The 11,951-nt window shown below is 37.1% G+C and overlaps 2 protein-coding genes across 2 annotated transcripts in view; both read right to left on the bottom strand.

Annotated features, from left to right (window-relative positions):
* LOC105452500 (homeodomain-only protein-like) overlaps positions 1-11,951 on the bottom strand; it is a 16,021-nt gene that overhangs the window by 3,292 nt on the left and 778 nt on the right. The gene's annotated exons all lie outside the window — the stretch shown is intronic.
* LOC105452499 (cilia- and flagella-associated protein 61-like) lies at positions 1,792-8,449 on the bottom strand. The gene is given in 21 exon segments (XM_011693645.1): positions 1,792-2,032; positions 2,195-2,254; positions 2,350-2,466; positions 2,590-2,667; positions 2,795-2,827; positions 2,829-2,900; positions 3,078-3,290; positions 3,418-3,587; positions 3,704-3,917; positions 4,153-4,307; positions 4,391-4,512; positions 4,682-4,804; positions 5,027-5,230; positions 5,441-5,727; positions 5,943-6,159; positions 6,216-6,514; positions 6,703-7,177; positions 7,316-7,448; positions 7,552-7,712; positions 7,815-7,949; positions 8,228-8,449. Coding segments are annotated over 21 exon segments (3,606 nt in total). The 5' UTR covers positions 8,377-8,449; the 3' UTR covers positions 1,792-1,843.

The raw sequence follows: 11,951 nt of genomic DNA on the forward strand, positions 1-11,951 counted from the left end.
AGCGCGCGCCTGTTATATACTAGTATAAATAAAATTAAAGTGATGCAGTGTTTATTTCAACAAGAAAAATAAAGTGCATTATAAATGTGACAAAATACGTTTTAAAAATATTTAATTAAAACAGCATATTCTCTCTCTCTCTCTCTCTCTCTCTCTCTCTCTCTCTCTCTCTCTCTCTCTTCTTAACTTAGGCTATAAAGAGTCTAATCTCGATTTTCGAAATCGAACTTTCGCGGACCTGAATTCCGGCGAGCCACGATCAGCTGTCTATTTAATATAATATAATTAAATAAGAAACAACTAGGTGAAACGGAAGCAACGGTAATTAATACGGCGATATAAAAGAAATATGATTCATTAATTATGATGTGCCGCAAATATCGGTCTTCTATATTGCTATTTAAAGCGACGAATGCAAGGTTGTCCAGTCATGATAAAATGCGCTTGCTAACAGATCAGCTCTTATTACATTTTACATATAATACCTATAATTCTTTTTACAACTGTGTTTAAATTATAGTATTTGTGACCAAGAAAAATTTCGCGTTTCATATATGTATTTTATTTGTAACAAAAAGTTTTTAGCAACTGTACGAGAATAGGCGTAAGCTAGCGTTAAAAATACCATAACCGTGACCTAACATCAAGGTCCGCGCAAGATTTGATTTTGGACAAGTTTCAAAAATGTGATGACACATTTGCGAAATTTAAGTTAACGCAATCTGCAATAAACAAACCGCGCGGCACGTATAGTGTGAATCCTGAAAAAGTTCAAAAGGAGAAGAAAAGAGAAAGAAAAAAATTGGCACGCGTAAATATATATAAGATGAGCAGCAAACAAATATGACAAAATATTTTACGAACCGATATATTTTCCGACAAAACTAAAATTCGACGGAAAGTCTATAACTGCGTTATATATGAATACAAAATAGAAAAACTTGATCGAGCGTATTGTGTCTTTGATTACAATTATTCTTTTCTTCGTTAATCGATGTATACCGATTATATTTTCGATCATAATAGTGAAATTTCACAGCATTTAAATTTCAGTACGGAAATTAATTTTTATTAAAGTGCTATCTATCGGCTTTCGAACCATATGCCGCTCGAAGAATTTTACGATTCGCGACTCTTCCCTAAACATCCCACGTAAAGCGAAAAGTAAGGCGTAGGCGATGCGACATTGCCTTTTTACAACCGCTGTTATGAAACGACTTGGGACGGCGTATATACATATATACATACATACATAATATATATATATATATAATATGTACACGGATATAGAATCACGTTATATATATCAAATACTATAAAGTAGGCAGACGTCGGCTGCAGAGTCGTTTGTCAAGCATATGACTGTTTTGATCGCACAACTTTGATCTTAATCCAAAAACGCGCGATTACTGTGGCGCGATTGCGCGCGACGATTCACTGATCGCTATATATACGTACAGTCTTCGTAGCGCGCGTAGCAATGGTTTCAAACGTTCTCAACGAATCATATGAAAATTTACTTTAACTTAATTTTAGTGTCACTAATTATATATGAAGATTTTTTATATCGATTTATTTTACAGCATTTTGACGCGCGCATTAAAGAAACCAGCACTCACACACGCTATGTCGCGAGCAGATATAATTGTAAATTATACAGCAAGTCTAGAGTTTGCTTTTTAATTTTTCATTACCGTTTTCATAAATATATTTCATAATAATATGGTATAAAATGCGGTAATATATGAGAGGTAATTTATAAATAATAGGTATATTCTTTTCGGCCCTGTGTTAATTCTCTCACTTCACAAATTCTTTTACCGAGAGACATCGTAAAAATGTTTTATTGGTCAAAATATAACGGACTTTCTGCAATGTCCTTATACATTTGGCGCTGTTTACGCAAAATACAATACATCGGTAGATCATTCTCGTAAAACTCGAGAAAATTCACGAGATTGTTCTCGAGTTTTTGATGATAAGTCGAGCCAGCGTATCTAGATTCGATGTAACGTCGATCCTTTTCAGATATCTGCACAAAGATTGAGCTCTTTTATTCGCGTCATCGCGTCATTATTATTATAATCAGACGCGTCGATGCCTATTATAGTTCTTACTCTCGGAAGGAGTTACAATATATATACATTTGCGGCAATGTGTTTTCGTAAACTCGTAGGTAAAATTATATACTTACTGTTTTCCACTTTGACTTGACTAATATGCGAACGCAATCGTCGATCAAAGTCGAATCATCCTGTATGCCGAAGAAGATAAGCATATAAATATCGACTGAATACCCATATCCACAACTCCATATGACATTTAAATAAGAGCAACCGTTCGTCTTACCACTCGCGAGAATAAAACAGCTCGATTTTCGACGCGCAGGCAGTCGAATCTATTATGGAAAATCGCCGCGGCCCAAGGTTCGCAAAAGTAGGTGTAGAAATCCGAAATGCATGAATTCTGCAGAGAAATTATAAAGAAGGACGAAATATTCATACGTAGATAAATTAAATAATAAACTCGCTGAAATATAGCATTGCTTTTAAATATTTCAATAATACTAATATATCGTCACGCGCTTACTCGAAAACGGAATTTCAATTCGTTTAACATGCTTTCATGTTTCCCATACAAAGCAATCATGTCTTGCACTCGGAATGTCTGAAAAAACAATTGTCATTATGTAGAGACGATGTGACGGCATTAGTTCCAAGTCCCGAGACGAATCGACACATATGAAATTTCTCTTGGAGCAATTGTTCATTTGACGACGGAATAACGCGATTACCTTTCTGCTTACGCAGGTTATACTTTCCACAGAGTCGTATGCCGTTTAATTGGATGCGAAAGTATCCAATTTCAGATTTGCGAGAACCAGTTACAAATACTTTATCCTGCGCATTAAAAAAACCAACGTTAATGCAACGTACATCTTACGTCTCGCAGATTGAGAAAGCGAGAGAAAGAGAAGGCGAGAGAGAGAGAGAGTCATAACAAAGTGCCTCTCTGTGAAACACAAATAACATTATTTGCATTTCAAATAACCAATTCGACTCTCCATGTTAACTCACACAATGGTTGAGACTAATTTTGCAGGCTGTGTTATCCCAAGTTGTCTTTCCGGGTCTACGTACATGCAAATAATAGTAATTACCCGGCAGAATACAAGCGATTACGACAGGTGCACGGAATGTTGATGATGTCAAATACATGATCTCTTTCTTTGACATTCGTTCGGAAACTTGCACGTCCCACTCAATCAATTTCCATAAAATTTGCGCAAGCTTCAGTAAAGATGCAGACGGGATGCAGAAAGAGAGAAATGTGTGTTACAATAAGTATGATATAACAATATAGATCGCGCGACGATATCATACATTTCTTTTAAAAATGCTCTCGTTTTCTACTAACTCTCTCTCCGATTTCCATGCTGTTGTAATGTTTGTGCTGTCCTACGTTGGCGTAAAATTTTCTAGAATATCTCGTCACAGTACCAGCGGCGAAAATAAACGGATCGTTGGTCCGATACTGTGAGTCTATTATCAGTGAACCATCGAAAATAAGATCGGCTTGACAGAATGCTGAAATGATAAACCATGTGAGAAGTCGAATTTTCGATATCGATTAAACGCGCGATTATAAATGTAATTGAAAATGAATTAGATGAACAATATGGCCTCTCGATTCTGTTTTTTACCTAAAAACGCGTTTAAATCGATCGTTTTCTCATAGAAGTTGAAAAGAACGTCACAAGTCAACTTTTTTGTTTCGCCCTCTCTTTCAATTGTGACACTCTCAATCATGAGTTTTGCATCGTCATTTTTTATCTGCAGAGTCCAATCGATCATGTTCCATTTGGAAAAAATTTCAACTCCGCTTTGTAAAATGGCATTTGTCACCATTTCGTTCACCTTAGAATAGATATACATATATATGTATAAACACATTATATTGCTGTATCTCTATTCTCTTTTATCTTAACAGCATTATGAATTGTTTTTGTTTTGATGCGTGTGTGTGTGTGTGTGTGTAGCATACTATTTTTTTCTTTTTCTTTGTAAATATATATGAGATATGTATAAACTGTATTGCATGACTGGATAAATGTGGCGAACCATATATAGCGTACGATACATAATCACATACTTGGTAATCGTGAAATAAAGCTTGGTCGCGCGTTTCACAGGACTTCAAGGAACTCGGTTCGATCAATGTGATCCATGAAGGCTTTATCCCGAGCTTAATCAAACCGCCAAGTGCACAGTAACAATCGGTATTACGTCCGTAAAGAAATATCGCTTCTGTGACAAATTGGTGAATGTGACAAGATGAAAAGAGAACGAAAAGTGTAAAAAGCGGCAATTTGATTAATCACTGAACCTACTCCTTTCTTTAAGGTTCCCTGTTAACCATCGAATCTTTTTAATACAAGTAAAAGCTTCCATATCGTCGTTTATGCTCAGACAATTCCATGGTACTTGCAGCTGGTCTTGCACCTTATTTTGTCTTGAAAAATAAAGGCGTACGTTATATGTAACAATAGGTATATATATATAGTTTTGCGTCGGTAAATTCAGAGCTTTATATATTACGGCACATTGTATATGCACTGCAATATATACTATATAATATGTATAATATGTATATAATTGTATACATTATGGACGATCCTTACTTTTGCTTCTGCGTTTTCATTTTTTCCCGTAATGTCGAGTTCTGATACTGCAAACCGCACGTTAAGACCAAATAATCGTACGAGAAATTTCCTTGGTTCATCACAGTCACATATTTCTCCCTTCTAAGAAAAGAGTGAGAAAATTCGAGTGCGCATATATTCTTTTGATATATATATTATATATAAGTATATATAATCAAAAGAATCGAAATTGTCATCTCGTCAACGTGCGCGTTTCTGAATTAACTCGAGTTATTGAAATTGTTGATAAAATAGTATACATATATCTCGTACGTATATATATATGTATCAATGAATGAAAGATGTATAAGAATGAAAGACGACCTGTTGATCGCTGTCATAGTTCCATAGACGATATTGATCCAAGTTCGTGCGGCTACACAGCGACGATATCGCGAGTGAAACCTTCCTCGGAATGGAAGCAAGCATCCACAGTAGTCTGCACGATTCGATTCATTGTTATCGAATGGTATACCGTGCGGTGATATCAGCGTAACATTTGTCAATTGTGTATAACGTTGTGTTAATCTGTAGAATTCGATATTGATAATAGCTGGCTACGAGATAGAGGAAACCCTTGTGCATATATACATTATATACATGCATATACATGCAGGCATAATATTGTTGGACATTTTTGAAATAATGTCGTGATAGGGTGACACACATCGTTCGGTAAGCTCCGTATCGTCAACACGCACGACATTCATGCAGGTGTTACAATTGAAAACATTTTACCGTAAAGTCAGATACTCCGTGAAAGCAATTCCGCAGTTTGATGCTCCAACGACAACGATTCTTGTATCGATAATTGTACGTGGCATCATTGCTAGTCTCGGCGATATCATGAATAGAGAAAACTCATCATTCCTTTCATCGGCATCATCCCTTTCGTCTTTTATGTTATTTTCACTGCAGTTATTGAGATCATTATCCCGAATAATCGGGAATTCGTATTCAGCTTGTCTACGAGGATCAACCGGAATCATATCGTTCAAACAGGCTATCAAAGGATACATCCATGGCTACGAGAGTATATATAAGTACGTACAGTACGATAATTGCGGCTCTAGTAATTTAATTCCTATCGATTAAATATAGAGTTTAAGTTTTCATTTATAATATAATATAATACGAGTATAATATAATTTTTTTTATGTAGGGATGAAAATTCGGTGCTCTTACTTACGATTAGAAGCACAGCTAACTATTGTTATTTCGTACTGCACTGCACACTTACCAATGAGCTCTCATCCTCACGATAAAGCCGATAAAAGATTACCGTTAACTCGCTTAAACGTGCGATCTCGCGGAAGAAGAAGCGATAGTAAGCAGAAAAAATTGGCATGAGAACGAAATGCAAAAGACGTCCGTAATCATTTTGAGAAATACTCTGCACAGACACGTAATCCTCTATATGGTAATGATTCGTAACGAAATTTATCTGCCTCTCAACGCTACAAAACATAAAATGAGAAAACACAACATTTAGTTACCTTTGATATTTGAATACCTTTCACGATGAAAAACTACTAGTCGGAATATACGTAATAACCACAGTATAGCGAGTCCTAGCATCATATCGTTACTTTCGAAGACGAAACAATCTAAATCGAGTTGTAGAGAATTCATTGCCAAATCAAAATCAGCCAGGATCTCGCGTCTTAATGTTGATGTAGCAAATAAGAGTTTCTCTATAACTTCACGATCTTGTACTTCAGCACGGCGACATCTTATCTCCTCGCGAAGAATCACTCGATGTATAATGTATAGCGTCATCGGGAAATCTCTGTTACATCTCAATGGCACGCGCTGCATTTTCATTTTTTATTTTTCTTATTATTGATTATATATGCGATGAGATTAAAAGGAGAATCATTTGCCCCTAATTTTTTTCTTTCCTTATACTCGAGAATAATATTTGTAAGTAATCGAGCAATATCTCTCGCACTAGCTAGTTATAGTTGGTTAGTTAGTTTATATAATACTTTGATAAGTACCACAAAATGTTGAAGAAACTGATGGTATGGATGCGAGAAAGGAAGTAGAATTGCGCAGTACTCTAAATGCGGGAAGCACTCGAAAGCAGCCTCTAAGAAATCGTGAGACCAATGAGGCCTCATTTCATCGCGTGTCGCAAACATCTCCAAAATGAAGACGTTTATTTCGCCGTTCAACGTCGGATACGTGAGAGATATCTCGTTGCATCTAACAGCGGGCAAAGCGTTTCCTTGCGGCTTTTTTAGACCATTGTATGGCGTCAACTCGAAATTCTCATTCAGCAGATCGACATCAACCATGGTATTAAGACACATGACGCCCACTGCCGAGCCATCGATATCCTCGCCGATGATCAATTGTCGACAGCTGCTCGGATGACGAATCATCTCACTGATACAATACTCTCCATAAAGCTTCTTTAAATGCGTACTTTCACCGTCGACAATTGCTATCACGTCGTCGTTATCTTGTTCTCTAATGATACATGTGTATACATACGATACGATAGATATTATGAAACAATTAATGTCGCATAGATGTACGTAGAAAAAAAATGCAAATTTCGGTGAATTTTGAAAGTGCAACAATCAATCACAAATAAAATTGACTCACACGACTCTCCGTATTTTCAACTTTGGACGTAATCGATGTCGATTGATCAGATAGAGAAATTGCACCGCGATATCTCGCACGGCGGTCTTAGCCAAGACTTTGGTCATCTCCCGTTCGAACACGCTCGAATTCACTAGGGAACACAAATATGAATATCTCTCTTCCGAAGTACGTAGAATTGATGCAGAAAAGCATGATAAATCATAGATCTACAATTTAGATAAAAAAGATCACACCTGGGGTAACTCGAGGAGGTACCACGAGGATCACATACTGGCAATAGGTAGTATTATCAAATACCGCAGCCAAAAGTTCCCCGAGAAACTCGTTCGAGTAACGCTCGTCCCATACCAGCAAGTGTACGAACATTGTGTTCCTTTCCGTGGCAGCGGAAATACTTTTCGGAAAACACATTGCAAATGTCGTAAACTCATCTGACATACGATATAAGTTTGCTACCGCGTGATTATTAATTTGCGACGCAAACACAGAACATTACCCATAGATCGTTTTTAACCAGGTCAACCAATCGCACGGTGATACGGACGGTACATTGGGGTAATTGCAGAGGCATATCCCCGAGACAATGTCGTGTCTTTCGTTATGTTGGAGCACCGAGAGGCAACAAGTCTCGCTGCAAATTTTATGTAACGGTACATCAAGGTGCACGCGCACAAGAAGAAGTGCACCGATTTATGATTTATATATATAATATTACAGATATATATATAGATATATATATTTATATATATATATATTTGTGTGTGTGTGTGTGTGTGTGTGTGTGTGTGTGTGTGTGTGTGTGTGTGTGTGTGTGTGTGTGTAATGAGAGCGAGTTTCAAATGCGCGAGTGCGCGTGCATCAATTAAGTATACATATATATGTATGACGTGACTGGCTACAATTAAGTACTAGAGTTGTTCCAATTTTATATCTCCGAAAATTTCGTGAGTCGTCGGACGTATCAGGAGCTCTAAATGTGATAAATCTGAATGTTGGACACGACGAGACCCTAAGATTTTGCTAGGTTCCTCTTTGAATTCACTGAACCAGGTTGACATTTTGGAAGCTTATCACACCTCGTTGACCTCGTGACGTGTCGCTTACCACGACCTATCGCCGGGCTATCGCCCTATCGTACCGTTCGGCAATTTTTAATCGATTGCGAGTTGCATCGATTCTTATCAAATAGTTTTCGGTTAGATTAGCTGGCGCCACTCTCAATCAATTGTATGTATGTACATACATACATTATACATACGCACGTATTATAATTCTAAATCTTATTAAGATACTTATATATAAAGACTTAATTGTTCTTTTGACATTTTTCCAGTCATCCTGTAGCGTTCGTTTATTATTGCCAAGAGACCAAGAGACCTATCTAACTTAACGAGCCGACAAAATCGGGACAAGCTCTTACGGGAGAGGAAGCTAGCTGATGAGAGATCGATCGGATTTACCATCTCGGATGTCGATTTGCCGTGGGAAAATGATTTGTCGGAAATCGTGTGTAACCGCGATGTGATATCCGCGTTGCGCAAAAAGAAGATCATAATGAAACGTTTCCAACGATCTAAACGGAGAGACTAAATTTCACTTCCTCGCCGCTGTCATCTCCTCTTGCCTTCCGCCTTTAGCTTTCGCTTCTCATCTCTCGCCTCTCTCTCTCGCCTCTCATCTTCCCGGTTTCTTTGGCGTTTTCTTGCGTTAGAAATAATTATCACAGTCGCAGGTATCACGTCAAATGTATGTTTGTATGTACATTCAAACGATTGAATCCATGGAAGACGGGAAGGAGAATCCATTCAATCGATTCTATTTCATTTACTATTCGATTTGGATTAACTAGTCTGCTTAGCTTTATTTAGTTTCCCTAGCTTATATCTGCAACTATATTTCTAGCTATACATATATACGTATAAAATAAAACTGTAAATGCAATCGTATAAAACTGTATAAAACTGTAAATGCAATGGTGATGGAACGCAAATGGGATGGATGACGCATCATATATATCGGCCAAGTTCAAAGCACGGACTTGAAGATAACGAAGAAAAATTAGTGCGAGCTCTTTACAGTTGACAGAAACTATTTATACAGTGCGCACAAAATCGTACGATACAATATGTGTTATACGCACTATACCCGCGTGTATAGTGCGCGTCGCTTGAGAGTGGACATTACACATTTATACAATATTACGCGAGTTCGACCGGTTCGACGGAATATACGGAAATCGACAATGATGGACAATCGGCATCCTACGTATGTACGTTGCATCTAGCTTCAACGTTCTTTTTTCAAACTGAATCGCTTAAGTCGGTACCGTTTCAGCTAGGCACCGTTCCCCGCGTTTCTGCGTTTTCACGCGCACGGTTCACTCCATGGCATGCAGCCAAATCCAATTTAAAACTTTGTATTAAATCAAATGATACCTACACTACCATTCTAGCTAATTCAATTTTCAAGAGCTCAAAACGCGCAAAATTATTCTAACAGCCAACAACGTTAATAATAAGATTCAAGTTTTACTAAACAAGTTTTACAATTCTACAGAAGTAACAAATCAATTTTTCTCATTGGTTGCCAGGACATTACCAAATTGTATCGATCCTCGATCACATTTTTTACTTACTTTTTTACTTGTTTCCCCAATATGCAATATTAAGATAATAACTTTTACCGTGTAACGAGGAATCACGATATGAGATACCAAAATAACTGAGATGCGTTTTTCGATTCTACGAAAAAATTTGCAGCTGTCACAAACAAGGATAAATCTTGGAAATATGATTTCTTCTTCTTTCCCCTTCTCTCTCTCTCTCTCTCTCTCTCTCTCTCTCTCTCTCTGCCTAAACGAATTGAATTGAACTTTAATTCGAAAATAGTTTGCATCAAGACAATTCTTCGCGTATTGATGTAATTTTTCTTTCTCAACACAGTGAAACGCAGTGAAGCGCGATAAAGTGACTGTCAAACAATTTTAGCGAGAAAGTCTGAAATCGCGCAGAGGCAGACATTTTTGTAGCGTAAACTACCGAGAGATCCATGCGACTAATCACGGATCACAGGATCGCGAGACAGAAACACCGCGCGGAAAGAAACGGTGCAATAACTCTTTGTAGCGTGAAGACGCTTTTATTAAATATAAGTACGTACGAAATGCAAAAATTAAAGGTAAGAATATCGTGATTTTGCAGCTCTAGTTTTTCTCCTTGGACGCGTACTAAATCGATCAATATATATATGTAACCAAAATATTAAAAAATATTAATTAAATGTAAAACAAATTCGATTTGAATTGACATTTCTAAGTTGTGCTCTTTTTGCATACGTTTAATATTATATTTAGATATAATATTAAACGTATGCAAAATTTTGAATGGTATTAGTACCATTCAAAATCAGTGTCGAACAGTATACATACACGTAATCGGTATAATAAAGCCTTAATTCTGTGTGTGTGTGTGTGTGTGTGTGTGTAAGAATTTAAGCAGATTACAGACTTTTGTAAAAATTTAAAAGAATCGATCGATCGTTTTAATAGAGTTTTTTAGAGTTACAATTAACTAATTGCAATTATAGCTCGTACGGGCGGTAATAAAAATTGCTCTGTGAAACAATTATGTCATATGTTTTCGTGCTCGAACGCCGATCAGTGTTCACCGCACAGTGCGAAAGCACGTAGCAAATGCAGTTGTACCGTCGCGCGCGTATATATGTACATATATATTATACATACATATGTTATACAAAATATATGCCCGCGGGCTTTCCACCAGATAGAAACTGTACATAACGCATGTTATTATTTTTCACGGATATAAGAAAGATTTCTCGTCCAAAGTTTTCGTTATCTTGCTATTTCCACTTTTGTTCCGGCTACGCAATGATAATGCGCGTGAATTTAAGCAAATGTACTTTACGCTTAATTAATTCATTAAAATGGAAATGATTAATGACTGTATGAAGGAAACGCAATGTGACAAAGTTATTTTTAATTATCTTTCAATAAAGTGAATTATGGGAAAAATGCTATTTTTTCCGTATATTGTGCGCGTATATTATGCGCGATCTCGGCACTGTCTCACGCGCAATCTGCATTTCAAAAACGGTAAATGGAAAAACTGCTGTAACCTGGACAATCTTTACTTTAGAGTTCTTTATCGACTATTCTTTCTTGATATGCTGGCTTATGCAAACGCGCTGAATCCTCAATTGACAGTCAAACAATAACAAGCGGCCAATTAGTATCAACATTTTCGAAACGATACCGATTCGCTGAATGTCTATTAAAATCACGTGTATATAGTATTCTCTCGACTTCCTTCCCTGTGTGCATACTTTACGTTCACTGTCAAAATAATTATTAAACGCGCGTGGAACATATATTATATAATGTGCGTCTGTTCCATCGATCGAACTCGTCACTTGCAAAAACTCGAATTTAATATATGCAGTTTTCGACTTATTGCACGATTCTTGGATAATTTGCTTATAAGTTTACTGAGCGCAGAGTGCTCGTCGGTAAACTCCGATAAATGATCCTATGGTGGTGATGGGTAGTTGAGGTGGATGGTGGTGGGTGGTGGTGGTGGTGGTGGTACTGAGTCGACAAGGCACACAGGGGATA

This window comes from Wasmannia auropunctata, unplaced genomic scaffold (assembly GCF_000956235.1).
Source record: "Wasmannia auropunctata unplaced genomic scaffold, wasmannia.A_1.0 LD336030.1, whole genome shotgun sequence".
Classification (NCBI taxonomy): domain Eukaryota; kingdom Metazoa; phylum Arthropoda; class Insecta; order Hymenoptera; family Formicidae; genus Wasmannia; species Wasmannia auropunctata.